The sequence below is a fragment of the Anabrus simplex genome, chromosome 1, assembly GCF_040414725.1.
Source record: "Anabrus simplex isolate iqAnaSimp1 chromosome 1, ASM4041472v1, whole genome shotgun sequence".
NCBI classification, from domain to species: domain Eukaryota; kingdom Metazoa; phylum Arthropoda; class Insecta; order Orthoptera; family Tettigoniidae; genus Anabrus; species Anabrus simplex.
In genome coordinates this window covers 688,202,100-688,223,303 of record NC_090265.1, presented here as the reverse complement: position 1 = coordinate 688,223,303, position 21,204 = coordinate 688,202,100, and the positions used below count along the sequence as shown (strand labels likewise).

Here is a 21,204-nt window from a genome sequence, read left to right as displayed (position 1 = left end):
CGTCCTCTCCCTCCACCTCCCTAACCACCACCACCACTACTATTACCTCCACTCATGCCACCTCCAACACTCCTACTATCACCACAGTAACAACCCACCCCTCTCCCCTGATGACATACCCCCACCACCCCCCGCCCAGGGCCAACAGGAAGAAACAACAACAACGCCACCAAATGAATCCAACATCTCTCAAGCACGACAACCAACATCAGACATAGCACAACCATCAACACCACCACCATAGCCCAACCAGAACAACACATACAGCTGTATTGCCTGCGGTGTGGAACCTAGCCTACCGACAGCAGCAATTCTCCAACAGCTCCAGCAGGCAGGAATCCCGGTGCAGAGAGCCTTCAGAATTCGCAACAATGATGGGCCAACGTACCTAGTACACCTGCACCTGCCTATGCCCGAAGACGTCCAGCGACTAATCAACCAAGGGGTATACCTCAAGGGACGTCATCACCGGATAGAACCGTCCTGCTCCCCTCCTCAAACCCCCAACCAGCCTAACTTAACCCGCCACCGCACACGTCCCCGGCCAGCACCCCCTATTGAACCTCCCAGTCCACACTTGGATATCCAACTATCCACCACCCCCACCTAGAAAACTCCCTCCTCTGCCTAACCTCTTAAACCTCCTGCTCACCTCTCTGGTAAACTTCTCATCCCTGTACCACATCCTAGCACTCCACCTTCTGTCACAACCCAGCGAAACCCCTCAGTATGTAACCTGGTTATAAAACACTATGTATCTCTTGTATGTATAAATCCATGGATGTATGCACTTATGTTTAATAAAGCACTAGAGAACAGCACTTCCCTTAGCCAAGAGGCCAAACCTCCAACACACCCTCACTTAATACATCACCGTTCTTCCCTCTTCCAATTCCTTCAATCCTCCAAACCTTCCAAATCTCCTGGCCAGAGATAAGGCGTTACCTTTTAGGTGGCCCGCCCCTCCCCTTCAGGAAGGGGAATGAAAACCTTTCCTAGGTCCTAGAAGTTAAAATTGTATTTGTTTTTTCTCCCACTTTTGTTGGGATTAAACAGATTTTTGGGTTACCATAGTTCAGATTAAGGAGACTACTGTATATAGTTTTTCAATCTCTGTTGTTATACTGATTTGTTTACTTCCAGAATGACATCATTATTCCATCTGTAGTCATTGGAGAATATCTTAAAGATCAAAACTTTAAGGGAAAAGCTTTTGTAATTGGATCCCAAGCAATGAAACAAACCTTGACAGATTTGGGTATTGAATGCATCGGCGATAATGTAAGTAAACTCTAGCTGTTACATTAATAGAGGGCTAGATTTACATCAGTATCCTCTGTCCATTACAAACTGCTGTAAATGATACTGTACCAATTAATAATTTGAGATCTGCAGTAATCATTTAATTTTTTGTGGACATTTGTGTCATTTTTAACCCTCAATTGGTATCATACATCTGTAAGACGACTGCAAAACTTTCCAAGGCCATCCCGTCTCCTTTCCTCAGCCTACTGCTTTCTTCCTTTGGGTAACTCTCAGTTGGAATGTTGTTTCCCTGCAGTGAAGGTGGGGTATCATTTATTTTGTTTGACCTTCAGTAAATGCATAGTAAAATTCAGATTGATTTTTTAAGTCTAACATGTTTTTCTGTATATTTTAAAAATCATAGCTACATCTGGACATATAAAATGTTTTTAGTTTTAGTTATACAGTTATATACGTATAAAAGTAAGGTAACATATTCTGTGATGAGGAAAATTGTGCTTTCTAACAAACATAGATTTTGGACCTCAAAATGTAAATTTATGTTTTGAGTTTTACATTGTTTCTATGGTCTTTGTATAACACTGACATAGCAGGAAAATAATCGTAATAATGATCATTTCTAGATTTTTAAGGAAAAACAGAAGTATCCTCCTTTTTGGAACATCATTCTAATATTCTAGTATTTCCTCCTGGATTTGTAATGTTTTCCTTCTACCCTTTGCACTGACATGTTTGAAAACATATGTTGAAAGGAATTAAGTTGAATAAATAACAAAAAGTTAAAAAAAAAAAAAAAAAAAAAAAAACCATTGCTGCTGATGGGCAGGTTTTCACTGTAGCTAAAAAAAATTGTAGCTGCCGTTCAGCAAGCTGTGACTTCACTAATGATACTGTTGAATGCTTCTATAAGCATAAAATATACTAGTTATGAGCATAAGTTAGGAGCTCTTCTTTCAAGGCATTGATAACATAGCTACAGATAGGTCTTATGGCAACGATGGGCCAGGAAAGGCCTAGGAATGAGAAGGAAGCAGCCGTGGCCTTAATTAATTTGCCTGGTGTGAAAATGGGAAACCACGGAAAACTATATTCAGGGCTGCTGACAGTGGGGTTCAAACCCACTATCTCCCGGATGCAAGCTCACAGCTGCGCGCTCCTAACCGCACAGCCAACTCACCCGGTATTTTACAATTTTATTGAATTCACCAACAAATACAAAACAAGCACCTCATTTTTCTACATAATCTCCCGAATTTGACACACATTTTTGCCATTGAATTGACAACTTTATGTCCTCGAAGAAGGAACACGTTTGCAGCCAGTTGTGCATGTACTCCTCTACTGCTGCATTGTCATGAAATCGCTTTCCTCTCATTTCTTCTTTCAGTGGTCCAAGTCATATCCTTCCCCCTCGTAGCTATTCAGATGCCTCTAACAAACTTCCTGGCATAAATATTTTTGTTCCTGGATGAGGAGATGTGGAATCCACCTGGAAGTCAATTTCCGAAGGTTGAGTTCATCACCGATAATGGCTTGAACACTTCCAACGCTTATTTGTATGAGTTAAACAATTTCAGAAATTTTTATGTGCCAGTCTTCACGTTCAGCACGCATGTTTTCTGCAGTGATGCTTGTCCATGGTTGTTTTTGGTGGGGTTCATTTTCCACTGCTTCCTCTCCTGCCAAAAATTGTTTGTGCCACTCATACACCTGGGTCTTTGAAAGAGTTGCTTCCCCAAAATGTGCATGGAGCCTTCTCAAAATTTCCACAGCTTTGGTTCATTCTTTCACCAGAAACTTGATGATAATGTGCTGTGCAATGGACGTGTGTAACTTTTGCTCTCTCATGGCGTTCTGAAGCGAGCGGTCACTCTGCAATGTGTGACCCATCAAGACCTCCACTCCAGACATCCCCACCCATTTCTGTTCACTACCAGAGCTGCTAATTTTAAATTTCAGTTTATATTTTATGCACTTTCGTATTATACACTGAAGGTAACTTTGCAGATAAGGAAATGTGCACAGTACACAGAAAGGAGGCAGTAATTCTTGAGAGTCAATCATATTCATTTGTTACAGGTGATACTCCCTCTCCTTTGGCTTGCACAACACTTTCACACTGACAGCTGTACCACGCTCTCTATCTAGCCCTCTCTCTCTGCACATCAAACTGCCAAGATATGTAAAAGTACGAATAGCTGTAAATAAACTGTCTTCGCCGTATGTGCTTCTCACTTCATTTCATTCGTTTAATACTGATTTGCATTTAGGGTTGCCACCCAGGTGGCAGGTTTCCTATCAGTTGTTTACGTCTTTTCTTCAATGATTTCAAAGAATTTGACATTATTGAACATCTCTGTTGTTAAATTCTTCTAATCACTAATTCCTCCTCCCATAAATTAATATTTGCCCCAATTTGCTGTCTTCAATTCCAACTTTATCTCCACATCATGACCTTTCCTATTTTAAAAAAACACTCAAACTTATTCATCTACTAATGTCAACCCTATAACTCCTTTAAACAAACCTCCTAACTAACACATATCCCTGCAGATGAAGTGAAGACCATTCAAGTGCAGATTCCTATCTCCTACCCACCCATCAGTGTGTACAAATCCCACTCCCAGTTTCCAGTATACCCACTTCATAGTTGCATTTAAATTCCTGATTACGTTCCATTTGGTATCCCTCCTATAGAGAATTCCACTGAAGACAATTTCTGCTTCCTTAAACATCTTTGCACTCCCATAACCAGATCCTACACATCCACACGTCTGCACGATGTTCAGCTGTCCTTATCAACCTATTCAAATCTAGTTCTGTCCAATCCTGTAAGTTCCTTAGCCAAGAAGGTTTCCTTTAGCGCGACCTCTACGTCTGCCAATTTTACCTTGCATGATGAATTTTAGTAGGATGTGCTTTTAATTCCTCATAATATCCCCAAGGTAGTCTGTCTTTCTTTTCTTGTTCGTACACACCAACATTCATTCCCTCCTCATGTGCCTGAGTACGACAACATTGGAAACTTCCACACTTGTTCAACTTGTTCCCCATAAATCTTCATAAGGTTGTGCATTTTACGAGTTCTAGTAATGGCCATCGCCTTTGTCTTCTCAGTGTTAATTTTGAGTCCAAGTTTTCCCCTTCTGTTATGATTCTGTCTACCAGACGCTGAAGACCTTCAGTACTGTCTGCCAAGATGACAGTGTAATTTGCATACCTCAGATTATTATTGTTCAGCCTACCGTTAACTTTTACTCCATCTTCCGCTTCTGCTCAGAGTACAGATTATACAGCAGGTGAGATAATGCACATCCTTGCCGTACTCGCTGTTTGGTTCTGCGAGCGTGAGTCTCAGAGTTTCCACTTCTCATGGAAGCTTCGTGATGGTCATAGTCTTTTTGATAAATCTATTCCTGTTGTGTTCAGAATTCGCAGGAGTTTGGAACTTTTCACAAAATCGAATGGTTGGGCATAATCAATTGAAGCACACATATATATATATATATATATATACATCTTTAGACTGGTCTCTACAATTTTGTAAAAGTGTTATCAGGCAGAACACATCAGGACAAGAACAAAAATTTACCTTATGACAAAGAGGATGTGTTACAATGTCACTGTAAAATTTTGCTATAGCCTAAGTGGGATTGTTACTGATGAAGAATCCATGGTTTTAATATATTGTGTTAAATTTGTTTGTGTAGGATGAACTTCAAGAAGAAAGTTTAATTGGATTTACTGACAACTTGAAAAGTTTAGATCTTAATACTGAAGCAGTTATTTTAGACTTCGACTTGAAATTGAACTACCTGAAGCTGGTGAAAGCAGTGGTTCTTCTGGGGCAATCTAATTCCACGTACATTATAGGTGCTACTGATTTTAATGTACCGATTACACCTGAAATCACAATCCCAGGTAGGTCCTTCTTCTTTAATGGTAGACCATACCTGCCAACTTTCCTGATTTAGGCAGGAGACTCCCAATTTTCGACAGTTTTTCCTGCCTCCCGATTATTCTATTATTTCTCCCGATTTTAGCTTATTTTTTGATGAACTTCAAAATTTGTTTTCAAATCCCGCCATTTCAGCATTGTACGCCAGTGGCCAGAAGTCCTTCGCTCATTGCCTGCTTTCAAATGAAATATCGATGTTTATTAATACGAGAATTGTGCGCGAATGTGCGATGTTTATTGAAACTTGTATATCGCGATGCGTATGTTGACTGTCAATCTCTCATTCTTGCATGCTATATTTGTGTTCGTTCACATCAGTCTAGTTGATTCTAGAGACTAGTCTCTAGATTTGGACTCTGTTTTAGTAATTTAGTGACAGAATTTCAAAGATAGTGACTACCAAATTTTCTAGAGATTTTAGGAGCCATTTGGAGACATTTCTGCCGAATTTTAATTAATTACTTGATAAAAATAGTATTGCGCTTCGCATAATCATGCAGGTACGTGATGCAATGTATTAATCTATGCATTTGTTAAGTAATGGCATCTAAGTGCATGACTGATTCACACGTGTGCAGCATGAGTTCATACTATTTTCGGAAGGCTTACCACAGACCGTTCATCTCACTCACATACTTTCTGTGAGGGAATAGACATGTGTAATTTTTAGCCTTGTAGCCTCATATAGCAACAGTTGTATTTTGAGACAATAAGTATTATAATATATACCATAGTACTCCTGCATTGTGCAAGACATATAGAATAAGCAGTTTTAACTAATTGTAACTTTGATTTCTCCTGATTTTCATATAGAAATCTTGTGATTTTTGGTTTTGTAAAGTTGGCAGGTATGGCAGACTGTACTGAATGCTCAAAAGCCTGCTTACTGTGTAAACAGGAAAGGGTATGATACTGATGACTGACTTAATCAAACCCTCTCATATGCAAACATCCAGATATATAATTCAGGGGAGTAGTTTGAACTACTTACATCTCAGAACTTCTTATATTAATTTATAAGGACACTTTCATGGCTTATATCAAGTGACATGATAATCTTTGGATTTTTACCGTATGAAAGAAGTAAACTGTGGAAATTTGCAGTGACGCTGCTCCACATTCTCAGAAGAGAAACTTGACAAAACCTTCACAAAATGTAAAGGATTGCCACAGTCTACTTCTTCTGCCTAGCATTTGTCCTTCCTAGGTGCAGGGTCCCCTCCTTTTCTTACATGCTAATTGCCACTTCTCCCAATCGAGGGCATCATTGGGGGCAACGCTGAGGAGTTTCGTTTCCTCCTTCAGCCAGTCAAGCCAGCATTTCTTGAGTCAGCCACAGAGTTGGCGTCCTTCTGAGCTGAGGTAGAACGTCCTTTTTGGCTACAGACTATTCATTACCCAATGCATACGAGCCTCTCACATTTTCTCTTGTATTGGTGCCTCTCCAAGGACAGCCCGGACATCTTCATTCATTATGTGATCTAGTATAATGGGACCCAGTATCCCTTGGAGGATGTGTATTTCCATGATACCCAAAGCTTACTCATCTTTGATGGTGACCGGCCAACGTTTGGATCCATTAAGTGTGACTTGACATACTACATTCTTGTAGAACTTGGCATTCAGATGGGGAAGTATTCTGCGGTCGGCAATGACTCCAGTGATCTTCCTCCACTTTTGCCAGGCCATTGCCACAGGTGAGGCAGCTGAGGTAAAAAACCCAAAAGATTATCGGTCTACTTATAATCAAGTTTGTGTTCTTTTCAAAATTTGTTTTCAAAAGAAATCTTACACAAATTTTATTTTAATGACACTATGCTTTGACATTATAATGTTTCATTTCTTTTTTTCACTGTTATACTGGAACATTTCTTTAAACAGTTCTTAATTCAGAAAAATGTATGAAAATGCTACTTATAAATATACACAGAACTAAATGCACAATAAAACAAGCCAATCACAGTATCTGCTTGATTTTTATGGGTTATCCTCCACTTGTCCTATAAAGCTCACTTTTTCTTGTAGAGAGACACATTTTCATTTTCTGTCACTCATGGCTACTGTACACAAACTTATTGGTTATCTGTATTAATGTGAAAATAAATAAACTTTCATTCCTACCGTATGTAGTGTATGATAAAGTATAAGCTTATAATAAAATGAAATCTGACTAAAAAAAACCAAAAATTATTAGGTGCAGCTAAGAATGAGACTTGGAGAGCATTCTGTTCTCTACAATCATCTAATAACCTTTGGAACATTACAATAAAATGATTGGGAGACCTGGAAATATCATTAAAACTATCAAAACTTTAGAACAGTGAATGGTTTTACAACAACCACCCAAGAAACAGCAGAAGTATTTTGGAGAAATATTCTTGGTGGTGGTAGTGGTGGTGATTATTGTTTTAAGAGGAAGTACAACTAGGCAACCATCCTCTATATAACACTAATCAGAGGGGAAAATGGAAGGGATCCGACACGCGTGAAAATGAAAGACTCCCTAGCCCTCGCAAGCCTAATAGCGTCGGGGTCGGAAAAGAACAAGAGTTGACCAAGAGAGGTCGGATAGGATAGATGAATGTGAGGAGCCTGGCACAAGTAAGTGGAAGCAGTGCCAGGACTCAGCTAAGGGCCCCGTGGTCGCCAACCCACGCTCCAAAGTTCAGAGCCCTTGGGCTCCTTTTAGTCGCCTCTTACGACAGGCAGGGGATACCGTGGGTGTTATTCTACCGCCCCCACCCACAGGGGAAGAAATGTTCTTCCCCATTGAATTACAAGATAGGGGCTGCCTGGCTGAGGCGGTAAAGGCATGCTCGATTCACCCGGAAGGATGTGGGTTCGATTCCCTGTCAGGAAGTCGTAACATTTGAGAAACAAAATTTCCACTTCTGGAGGTGCACATGGCCCTGAGGTTCACTCAGCCTACACCAAAAATGAGTACCAGGTTAATTCCTGGGGGCAAAGGCAGCCGGGTGTGGAGCTAACCACTCTACCTCACAAAGTGCCAAGGTTAGGGATAGTGGAAGCCTTTACCTTCCACCCCTCCCAGGGCTTTCATGTTGTATACAAGAACAGGTAAACAGGAACACAACTATATTTTATTGCTTCAGATAGTCTTAACAACATATATACATACATTCAAATAAAACTTTCCTCGAAGCAGTATGAAAATTATAAACAGTTAACGTTGCTTGTAGACTGAAGTTCAAAAAGAATGTACACTTTATATACATATATACATGAATCTATCTTGATGCGAAAGTCCATTGAAAAGCTAGAGTTCTTGATAGTTGAAACTATCTGTTCTATACCGTCACAAGTGTAATCAGTAGCGAAAGCTTGCACTAATAGAATATTAGTTGTTTCTGTAACTTGTCAGGAACTGACATTGAAATGCATAATTAGTAGAATACTAATTGATGTGATTGAGCCTAGGTGGGACTGAGGGAATACTGTCATCGGGCTCGACGTAGCTGCGGGAAACGGGAGCGGAGGCAGTAACCCGAGGTGAAACCTCAAACACTCAGAATCAGTCCACCTATTCGAGACACCTTTTTAAGAGGGATAGCCTCCGTGTTCAACATTCGGCGTAATCTGGTGCTGGGCACTGGCAAGTCCTCGCCTGTGGCTGGAAGGCAGCGCCTTTATATAGCTGGCTGATGTAACAGGCAAGCGCAGTGCAGACGTCTCGTAGAGTCGAGAACAATCCAGGCTGTTGCATGCGCGGAGCAGGCAGCGCAGTGCGAGGAGCGCGCAGACACACGATATTTCATGGCCTGTACGGAGGTGACTTTGCTTTGCTATTGAATTACAAGATAATAATTTTTCAGAATATGTATTAGAAATTGTTCAAATTGCCCCAGACACAAGAGATCATCCTCCCTTTACTTTTGACAAAATTCAACGAGTAATTAACAAACAAAGTGATACTAAATCACCAGGATTAGATGTAATTTCAGCCAATATAATGTACAGCTCTATGGCTAAATGGTTAGTGTGCTGGCCTTTGGTCACAGGGGTCCCAGGTTTGATTCCCAGCAGGGTCAGGAATTTCAACCATAATTGGTTAATTCCCCTGGCACAGAGACTGGTGTATGTGCTGTCTTCATCATTTCATACTCATCACGATGCTCAGGTCGCCTACGGGCGTCAAATCAAAAGACCTGCCCAGGCCTCTCCGGAGGCTACACGCCATTATTATTATAGCCAATATAATCAAGTATATTCATGCTTGATGCCCAAATTCTTATGTATATTTTATGTGTGTCTGAAACTTGGTACATTTTCAGACTGCTGGAAGGAGGCTGCAGAAAAAATTATTCTGAAACCAAATTCCTCAAATAAGGCTAATGTAAAATCGTACAGACCTACATGTCTGTTGCCACTGCTGGGATAAAAATTAGAAAATCTACTGACTGGTTGTGTGGTGTTCCATCTGCATAGAAACAGTCTCTTAAATAGTACTAGTTTGGATTCATTACACAGAAATCAACACTGAATGCAATATGTACAGTAGTTGAGTGGATGCATGGAATATTTTCTGAAACAAAGACTGCTCTGCTGATTTCATTAGACATTTCAGGAGCCTTTGATAATGCATGGTGGGTGTAAATATTCCAACATTGAAGAAGTCATGTCCTAGAAATTTAAATGTGATAATTAGAAATTATTTTAATAACCGCAGCGTAAAACTCGCTATGGGTGACTCCATATCTATTCAAACTGAAGGTTGTCCTCAAGTGTCTGCATGTATTCCAGGTTTCTGAACAGTACTTTATGATGATTTACTGACATTGGAATTGCTTCCTGATCAAATTTGACAACTGTAACTAACACAGCTTTGGATGCGATTTATAACTGGGGATGTAAAAGTAAGCTGGAATTCAGTTATCCAAAAACAAATGGCATGTCATTGCAAATAAACCGACCGCCCGCCCGCCCGCCCGCCCGCCCGCCCGCCCGCCCGCCTCGCTTACCTTCATATTAGATTCCCTTTGCATTATAGGTTCTCACAATACACACAGTAAGAAACTAGAGGCAAGTACTGTTGTACTGTTGGTAAACAATGTTGCCTGCATTTCTGTGTGACTCTGGGATTGTTGAACAACAGTTTATTTTCATCGGTATGTGGTATTCGTTATGTTGTAGAATCAACATCGAGTAATGATGATGAGAGTTTGAAAGCACTTGTAGACAGTGTTTTTTAAGTGGCGATTTTGGCAATAATGATGTTTTGGAAAATGAATCCCAGTTCGAGGTTAGTGGTAGCAACAGAGAAAGTTTTCTCAAGTCGCAGAGCATTGAAGTAAGTGAGAGTGAAAGTGCCATGCCAGGTCCTTCCAAACGCATGTGGCCGGTGATACAAAAGAACCTTAGTTATTGGAAATTGGAGAATAAAGACAATAATCCTGATATATAGCAGTGTTTCAGAAATACAAAAAATTTAGTCTTCCTACTGTCCGAAGTTGTGATGTTTTGGAGTACACGGATCTGCTCTTTTTTGAAATAATTTAAAATGAAACACTTGGACCACAGCAAACAGTCATTCAAAGATAAAGCGTGGGTAAGTCATAACTTTCAGTGACTTGAACGTGAAATTTGAGTGAATTATCTGCATTAGTATTTTATGCATGTTTTTGTGTGACAGGTACGCTCAAACTACTGGTAGGCAAATTAAATCAGATTCCACAGTCATTAATGTGGCCATTTATTGTGACCGTTTTAATTTACCTCAATGAAGTGCCCCAGCAGTCCTTTCTCTTTTTACTAGTCCAAAAACAAGTGCAAGGTGGAGCAATGCTCTTGTCATTGGCATGAGGCCAGCTGGCTACTTTGTCAGTAACTTTCCATTACGTCATGCTCTGGTGATGTCAACAACTACTTTGAATTGTATTTTCAGCTTTATTATTGTGGTTATTGTTATTATCATCATATTTTAATTGTTTTGGAAATTATATTGGGGTTGTTTAATGAACATTTAATAGGCTTGCTAGTTTACTGATAATTTTCCATTACATCACTGGAGCATGACGTTTTCTTTCTCACAACATTCTGGCTACATAAATTATTAATCACATACTAAACATAATTAAACAAAGTTCACTTTACTGTATTGAATAGGAGGAGAAAACTTTGTAATAAATTGTTATACAACTAAGTTGCTGTTAAACCTGGTGATGTTTTATTTGATGTACAGAACATCGCCCAGGTTCCGAAGAAAGGATCACAAGTTCAAGTGCCTGCGAGATGCAGGCACTTTGATGCAGATGTGCACTTCTTAAATAGTTCCCTTTTTTTGGATGATACTAATCGTTGCTATATTTTAAATGTTAATAAAATCTTTTAGTACTGGTAAGTATTCACTTCTATATTCTGATACCTCATTGCTCCAACAGGTTCTTGCTGCTCTACCTGCTACTCACCCTTTGTTTAATTGTACCTCTTCGGGTATTTAAATTGTTTGTGTACCAAATAAGAAGGTTCATTGTGGATGTGCTGTTTGTGAAGGGAGTGGCTTTATTATTAAAAGAAAATGTTTGGTTTCATACAGAGGGCTTAAACTTTCCCCTTTACCACTTTACTGCACAGTAACCAACTAATGCTGCACACACCAATCTAAATATTTTATAATTTTTTTCTTTTTGTTTTAATAATAAAGCCGTGCATTTCATAAATGGCACAGTCATCTTAAATAGTTTCTGTACTTTGTCCAGGTCTGTTGAGAGTGTGAACCTCCACTGTGCTCTTATCTACCCACATTTTCTTTTCTACTCTTGTCTAGAATGATCCTTTTGTTTCCGTGACTCCTTGCAGCTATCTCTCTCATGGTCTTCATCTAGATCTCCCTCCTTCTATATTCATACTAAACATCCTTCATGGCAGTCTTTGTGTGACTGTGTCATTGTAACCTTGACCTGAATGGGTTTCTCCCTTCAGTATTTCTCTCATTCTCTCATATCTCCTTTTGTACAATCTTATCACTCCAGTCCTGCTCCTCAGGAACTTTATTTAACTGGCCTGCATTTTGCTTTTCTTTCTTTCTTTTTTTCTTTCATTCTTTCTTTCTTTCTTTATCCAAGTCTCTGATGCAATATGGAAACGTAGTAGGTATTGTATAAAATTCCTGTATGTTTCTGTGGTACTTCTCTGCTCCAAATTAGACTTCTTACACACTTTTAGAATTCACCTGCTTCTCTATCCCATTTGTTTATTTCCTTCCTGTTTCCCCACTTTGCTCAATCATACTTTCCAAGTACTTAAAACTTTTCACCTTCTGTAGTTTTTCTCCTCCATACATTATCACAATAGATTGTTTATGTATATTAGAAGAAGAATGCATTTTTAAAAAAATTCATACTCTTCTTGATAATAATATTTATTTGCTAATCATTAAATTTTCATGTTATTTTGTTTACGATACAGGTCCAGGTTACTTTGAAAATCTTTTAGCATCTGTAACCAAACGCAAGCCCATTATAGCCGGCAAACCAAGTCCTGTAGTTGCAAAAGTCATCTCGAAGAGACATCCTCTAGTGCCAGAAAGAACAGTCATGATTGGAGATGCGTATGTATTGCTAGTTTTTCTTTCTATTGAACATAATAATTGTGGTGTGTATGATGCACTTGAGAGGGGGTAAAAGATGTTAACGCTCACTTTCTGATTTATAGCAAATGATCCATTTATGATAGTGGGATGGAATTGTCTGTAGATATCTAACATTTATTTGGTAGAGTTCTTGTTAAGTAATGTTTTACTATAGGTCTTTATTATCTGAACATATAATATGAAGGGCATTTAATATATAATGCAACACATTTTATTTCTCGGCCAATTTTGGTTTTAAAAAATTGGAATTTTGTTTGGGACATCTTTGAATATTCCCGCTCTTGTCTCGTAGAGTTTCATTAATTTCCGATAGGTGGCAGCGCTAGAACTAGCCTTCAAAATGGTGTCTGCAGTGGAGGTGTGTACCAAAGAGAGAACAGTTATTGAGTTTCTTTTGGCAGAAAATCAGGGCACCACAGATATTCATAGGTGCTTGCAGAATGTCTATGGATGTGTGGCAGTGGACAAAAGCATGGTGAGCCTTCTTCACGACAACGCAAGACCTCACACAAGTCTGCGCACCCGACAGGAGGTGACAAAACTACAGTGGATTGTTCTTCCTCATCCACCCTACAGCTCAGATCTCACGCCTTCTGACTTCCATCTGTTTGGCCCAATGAAGGATGCACCCTGTGGCAAGCACTACTTGGATGATGGGGAAGTTATCGATGCAGCAGTATGTTGGCTCTGACATTGATCAGTTGAGTGGTACTTTCTGTAGCTCTCCCCTTACCTTCCTCCTTTGATTAGTAGGATGAAGGATGATTATCTTTTTGTACTTCCCCTTAAAATAATTGCTACTGCTACCTCGCATACCATTTCCTAAATTGTATTGTAAAAGTGGTGGTGGTGCTTATTGTTTTAAGGGGAAGTACAACTTGCCAACCATCTCCTATATAACATTAATCAGAAATTTAAAAATGGAAAGAATCTGACACTTCGACTAATAGTCACCAAATGAAGATACCGACCAAAGAAAGACAAGGGCTACGAAGGGCGTGAAAATGAAAGACTCCCTAGGATTCGCAAACCTACAGTAATACCATCAGGGTCAGAAAGGAACAAAAGCTGACTAAGGGAGGTCATATAGAATAGATCAAATTGAGAAGCCTGACTAAAGTAAATGGAAGCAATGCCAGGACTCAGCTGAGGCCCCATGGTCACCAAACCCATGCTCGCAAGTTAAGAGCCCCTGAGGCCCCTTTCAGTTGCCTCTTACGACAGGCAGGAGATACCATGGGTGTATTCTTTGTGTGTGTCCCCCACCCACAGGGGTTATATTGTAAAATACTACACAATTACCTGTATGGGTTTCTTTTTACAACCTATCCTTACCAACATGCGAGGCTCTATCCTCTTCCTTATAGAGCTGGAAAGCAAAAATGAGCTATTTGGGCACTGACAAGGAATGGATGTAGCAAAACTGAGGTTGATGAGGAGAATCCTTACGTATATACAGTATGTGAAGACTACTGTGTATTAAGATGTCAAGTTCGTCTGGTGTCATGTTTATCACTAACTCTCCATTCTGTTGGTCCCTCTTCTCACACTGACCTTTCATTGTGTTTTATCGTGATATTTGTCCACCTCTGTAGCATAACAGTTAGCACTGTTAGCTGCCATCCTCGGGGGCCCAGGTTCAATTTCCAGCACTGCCAGAAATTTAAGAATGGCAGGAGGGCTGCTTTGTGGTTAAAATGATACATGCAGTCCACCTCCAGTGGGGATGTGCGTGAAAGAGCTGCACCATCTCAGGATGAAATAAGTTCACTTGATCGTCTGTCTTAAATAGAAGATCATAATGGGTTTAGGGTAAATTAAGAATAAAATTTGGTGACCCTTGATAAGTATTATTAATTATAATTACATCAGTATGTACTTACTCACGACTTTCTTTACTATGGCAGTGGACTTAATCATATCTATTGTTACAATTTTCATAAGATGTAGGGTGTCTATCTCTTTTGAAATTCTTTGCTTTAGTTTTTTGTAATGGATTCTCAAAATGACGATACTCATACTACGACATAGCCGTAATTTGTTAAATATTCAATTACTTGTACTATTAGTCCACAACTAGCCAACAGCCAGGGTTATGTAACACAAAAAGATCATAATAATAATAATTATTTGAAGCTAAAACAAGAGTAACTAGACAGAGATATTCAGACTTCACAGACATAGTAATTGACATTCCTTGGTGCCAACTCTGGACCTCAACAGCTAACAAAGATGATGTGTCCAAGTGCAGTGCCAAAATATTGAGACTTCGCAGACATAATACTCAACATTCTTCTCTATCAGCCTGGCCTGAACAGGTACGGTAACAAAAGATGTCACATTCAGATGCAATGACACTGAAGAAAGTCCTGTGTGCAGTGAAATAGTCGTAGGAATATTCATATATATTTTTCTGTTTTAATAGTAATATTTACTAATAGTTCCCAAATTTTACTCTTTACCCTAAACCCATTATGATATTCTGTTTAAGAAAAGAATAAGCATAAAATTCCAGGGATATTCTTGCTTCTCGTAACCCCATGTTTGTCCTTATCTCCTCGTTCAGTTCTTCCTAGCTTATTAAATTAAAGATCATCAGCACTTGCTTGTTTTCTCCCTATTACTCAATCAAACATTGAACTAAATTACCCTCATATCATAGAGTGCTGAAGAATTTTACAGTAAATTAATCGATAAAAGGATAGTACAAATAAATCATGTAAATACTACTTGATCTACTACCACAATAAAAACTAGGTGTTTTCTAAACAGATTTGTGTTTGATAAGTAAACCTTTCCTGGACACTGTGAAATAAATTAACCTTTATCACACACTTTGTGGTGTACTGTATACAACTCTGCCAACTCATATACCTACTGTACATCATGACATTAGTGATTCTGTTTTAATGTGAAGAGGAGATAACACATTATAATGTGGCATTTTTTAATTGCTATAACATAAAGAAAGATATTTTTAAAACTTGATTATATTTTGTACATTACCTTATCCAAGTTGGTTTAAAGAGACCTATGTACTGAAGAAATGATCAGTTTGCTGTAACATATCATAATATTTCTGTTCTTCTAGACAATTCATGGCCTACTATATATCATAGCTTACTCCATGTGCTTCAAGAGACTATTGCCTTTGTTATACTCAGGACCATGAAATGCAGGACTTTTCAAACCAAAAGCACAGGCACAGTGGTTCCATCTTCTGTCACTAGGTGGCAGGCTTTTGCCCTGTCCTTGCCAAGAAATAACATTCATGAGATTGCTCTTCAAAACATTAGTGGGTCTTTCTTGTCTTATTTAATGTTTATTCTTAAATACTGATATTACTTTTAGTTTTTTAAATGTTAAAATAGTGGTTTACAGATTTGCTATGTTTGTGAGTACTGTCTTGGTACACTGCTGAATTCCATACTATATTTCAGACGATGTGAAAAAGGAAGACCAAGCAGAGTAGGCTTAAGCTTAATGTTAGCTTTGGCTCTACAGTTGTTAATTCGGGAGGCAGTTAGCTGGTTCTGCCGTTGGCTGTCCTGAGAATAGTTTCCATGTTTTTCCATTCTCCTTTTCCCCAAACTGAAAGAAAAATGTAGAATTGTAATTTCCAGGCAAGCTTGTTAGACAAGCAGTCTTTGATCACCTAATAATTACCGTAAAGTGGGGTAACTTCGGCCATACAGGGTAAATTCGGCCACTGATGAATAGCAACACTTATTTTCTCCTGCCTATACTGAAAAAGATGAATCACTTGCAACAACTAAAATGCACTATGCTCTATCAACAGTCAGTAGTCCAAGAAACATTGGTGGGCTCATTGTTGAGTCAGTCGATTTTTTTCGCAGCCCCGGCTGTTGACTTGTCTGGTAACAGCAGAAAACTAACTGTTCTCTAGCCCCAGCATTCGATTCTCTATTCCAGTGCTTTATGGGGTCAAAATGTAAGTCCGTCTGGTAACCGATCAACACAATTTGATGCATTTTATTCAAATAGGTTTTTCAGGGAATAGTTTTGTGATAAAAGTTGTCCCCTTCCGCAGTAACTTCGGCCATGCCAAGAACATATAGGAAAACATTACGCAGCCACAGGTGTTGTAATTCCAATCCTGTTTATTTCAAGAATACTTTAGAAGAGATCAATAAAGGCACAATAACAATAAACGGGGAAGTTTATCCCGATAGGATGGGGAAAGACAGTTCCCATTTCCAAAGATAAATAGACAGATATCAGTTGACATGGATGATACACATTTAGGAACTTGATTGACGGCCCAAATATTTTCTAATTTAGAAGACAGTGTATTATGAGGACAGTCTACAAGATTGCTTCTTTTCCGACCTCCTCCTCTCTCCATACAATTGGGCTTTATGATTTTTGTACCTTTTATTTATTATCTTTTGTACCATTACAAATATTTTTGCAATGCAGCATGTAATTTGTAATATCATACAATGCTTGTATGCTTAGGCTAAATAAAATAGTGTCTTCTTTGGGGAAAATGTGAATTTGATCACAATACATCTGTTTCACCACAAATCATTTTAATTTGTTTGTGATTGTTGATACTGGGCGTTCTGCAGGTTTTTAAAAAACATTCACCGTGGCCGAAGTTACCCCAAAACATGGGGTAACTTCGGCTACTCTTTCGATAGTCATAATTCATTACGGAATAATAATTAGAATTATGTTCATATTTAAAAATGAAGAACAAATATGGAGAACTTATATTTTTCGGAAAATTTCAGGGAATATTTCACAATTTAATTTTAAAAGTATGTGAGAAAGTGGCTGTAGTTACCCCATTTTACAGTACTGTAGTTCAAAAATTGAAAGTGTTTCCAAATTCATTCAAACATTTATAAGTGAAAAATGTATTCAGGAGTCACTCCTTGATATTATTGTAACAATGTTTTTCAAGCCAATACCGGTATTTAACAATCGTGAAAGAAATGACACTCTAAGTCGGAATGTGCTAAAGTTTGATTCACAGTACTGCAGCAGTGTTCAAAGGTACCGGTATAAAATGTTTATTATTAAAACATTTATTTATTAAATGTGAATTGAAAGTTTTTGTTCCCATAAGTACATTATGTCTATTAATTCAATTCAGATGTGATTAATTGGGTATCCCTGACTAATAAAATCATCAGGTCTTGACTGTGCAATCTAGCGGTGCATTCTCAAACAACGCTGAGTTGATTCTTATAACAGCACTTTCATGGCCTTGAGTAGAATGGTGGCAACAAAGAGACACTTGATTATGATACATAATGTCAAAGAGTACCGGTACATAGGTACTTACTAGGCCTATAACAGTGTAAACAAAGAAATCCCAACAATTCTAATACATAACCTTACTTCCTTTTAATATGTTTCTTTCCATAGAATTTATATTTTTGGTATGGTATTTGATAAAATTATGTATGAAACTTGTGTGGCATGAACTTTTTTACAATCTAATAATTTAAATCTTTGTACTCAGGCAAAAAAGGCCCACTGTACACACAAGTTGCATACTTAACTGTTATAATAATAATAATAATAATAATAATAATAATAATAATAATAATAATAATAATAATAATAATAATAATTATAATTATAATACTTTATTAACGGTAATACCATTTTACATAACAGTACAGAAGAATAAACAAAACAAAACACACTAAAAAGAAAGTTCAATGGAGTATAAGTAGAAAAATATGTACAGATATATACACAGGTTATATTTCAAGATATTACAAGATTATGTTACAAGATGTGATCTAATACTCAATATTCACTCAGAAAAGGTTCCAAAATAGCATTTAATGACATAACTTTGTTTTGTATTTCCAGAATGACTCAAGATGTCCTCCTGGGGAATAATTGTGGATTCCATACAATTCTTGTGTTATCTGGTGTGTCTTCCCTAGAAGATGCAACACGGTATCCCGATAACAAGCCTACTTATTATACTAGCACCCTTGGAGACTTGCTGCCTTTACTACAATAATATGAATAGCATGTACAATTATGGACTTACAGTAGTGGGTCAATTAATTAATTATATTCAATGATCTCCCTTCTTTCTGTATTTAGCTACGGTATTGCTTATCATTATTGCAGTATGACCAACTATCCTTTTCAGTGATGTCAGCGAATAAACTGAAGTGCATACAGGCTTGCTTCATCATTTTAGAGCCCAAAAATGTCTTCAAGTATGCATATCAATAGATAGATCTGTATTACCTGTGTCCTTACCTCTTAGCTTTCATACCTTTTTCTGGATGAAGTCTCGCTCTGTTTAACAGGTAATAACTGAACTGAGATTTCCTTGACTATGTACCTTAGTTGTACTTCCTCTTAAAGATCATACCACTATGTACAGGCATCATTAGTGGTGGTAGGTTGATGAGTACAAACAGAGGGTTGGCTGCCTGCTGCAGGGGCTGGGGTTATTAGACAGTGCATTCTCTTCTTCGTTCAGGGGTGGACAAGTTATTCTGTAACTAGCAGGGCTCAAATGCCTTCACAAGTCAACAGGGGTCAAATTTTTTTTACGTGGGTGACATATATATATTCATATCAATAATGATGCTTTGTTTTATTTCCCTTTACAGTAGTTTAAAAAAATGTATGTGTACCCCTTGATCCCATTTCTTCAAACAGGTTTGGAGATGAGTTGAGATGTTTTCATGGCTGGATGCTGTTACTGACTTGAACCTCAGCTGAGGAGCTAATTAAGTTGAAATGAATTATGGTGAATAAAATTGGTTAAGGATCTGGAAGGAATCGCTTGTGGCCTATGAATAGGAACTGTCCTGGTATTTGCCTGGAAGTGAAAATGGGGAAACCACAGAAAACCATTCTCAGTTCAGCCAACGCTGGGATTCGAGCCCCACATGTTTCCTGAATGCAGAGTTTGGTTCCATAGCCGAAGCATGTTAACTCGCGTGGCCAATCCGCTTGGTACAGTAGTTTAAATAATACTGTTTATTATTTGATTATATAATTTGAGAGTCTTATAAATATATATCGAATGAGTTGGCCATGTGTTTAGGGGCGCACAGCTGTGAGCTTGCATTCGAGAGATAATGGGTTCGAACCCCACTGTCAGCAGCCCTGAAGATAGTTCTCTGTGGTTTTCCATTTTCACACCAGGCAAATGCTGGAGCTGTACCTTAATTAAGGCCACAACTGCTTTCCACTCCTAGCCCTCTCCTATCCCATCATTGCCATAAGACCTATCTGTGTCGGTCCAATATAAAGCAAATTGAAAAATAAAACTTTATAAATTTTACTGATTGAAAATATTTAAGTTGTGATACTTCTTAGGTAAAATTCAGACTTATTGTAAAAATGTTATGTTGTTAATGTTGTTTTTCATTTAGATTGCTGAACTTCAAAAAAATGTGTATGCTGGTACAACTTAAATACTATAAAAGTCATTTAATCCAACAAAAAATATGAAAGGATATAGATTTTTAATTTATTCTACATTGTTTAAAATTAATCGTATGCATTGCATCTTTAATGATAAATTTATCTCCAAAATCTAAACCTCTAAATAACCTGTCCACTAATGTGCTTGAAGTATCAACATAAGGCACAAAAACATGCCTGTTTACCCTTTGAACCAACAAATTGGGAAGCACGAGCTTCGTTTGCATCGACCAACAATCGCTGACGATGACTGTTCCTATAAAACCATATGTTCTGAATTTGGGCACTGAATGTGTGAGTGGACTAGGTACCACCAAGATGGGGTAGAGCTAAGACAGAACAAGATGAACCGAGCTCGATAGCTGCAGTCGCTTAAGTGCGGCCAGTATCCGGTATTCGGGAGACAGTAGGTTCGAACCCCACTGTCGGCAGTCCTGAAAATGGTTTTCCTTGGTTTCCCATTTTTACACCAGGCAAATGCTGGGGCTGTACCTTAATTAAGGCCACGGCCGCTTCCTTCCCATTCCCAGCCCTTTCCTGTCCCATCGTTGCCATAAGACCTATCTGTGTCGGTGCGATGTAAAGCAAAAAAAAAGAACAAGATGAAAACATGAGTGTCATTTGCAAATGTTATTATGGCTCTGTTATCATTTTATTTGTGAATATACTGTACCTCTAAATTTGAAAGTTTGGAGATGATAGATGAACATCCAAGCTTAGAACCATAATGGGATATTGCCAATGAAGACGATCTCATGGTCAGCTGATAATGCATTCTACAGCCAAAAACTTTATTGAAAATGTATGTTTAGCACTTTATAATATACTTTCTTTAGCAAAGTAATATCACAAATCAACCAGTGTTACGGCTAGATGCCTTTCTTGACACCAACCCTCTGTGGAGGGATGTTGTGTCTTTCTGTGGTGGTTT

General features: G+C 38.3%; 1 protein-coding gene and 1 long non-coding RNA gene across 8 annotated transcripts in view; one reads left to right on the top strand and one right to left on the bottom strand.

Moving 5' to 3' along the window:
* The window catches only part of LOC136857332 (uncharacterized), a 28,702-nt gene extending 17,710 nt beyond the window's left edge, over positions 1-10,992 (bottom strand). The window contains exon 1 of the long non-coding RNA XR_010858527.2: positions 10,958-10,992. This is a non-coding gene — a long non-coding RNA (uncharacterized lncRNA). The remainder of the gene's footprint in view (positions 1-10,957) is intronic.
* Positions 1-19,010, top strand: part of LOC136857331 (glycerol-3-phosphate phosphatase) — a 150,656-nt gene extending 131,646 nt beyond the window's left edge. For all 7 annotated transcript variants that reach the window (XM_067135928.2, XM_067135929.2, XM_067135932.2 and 4 more), the window contains exons 4-7: positions 1,144-1,281; positions 4,977-5,187; positions 12,650-12,791; positions 18,687-19,010. In XM_067135928.2, the coding sequence (XP_066992029.2) occupies positions 1,144-1,281; positions 4,977-5,187; positions 12,650-12,791; positions 18,687-18,843 (648 nt within the window). In that variant the 3' untranslated portion in view covers positions 18,844-19,010. The remainder of the gene's footprint in view (positions 1-1,143; positions 1,282-4,976; positions 5,188-12,649; positions 12,792-18,686) is intronic.
* Positions 19,011-21,204: the final 2,194 nt, after the last annotated feature.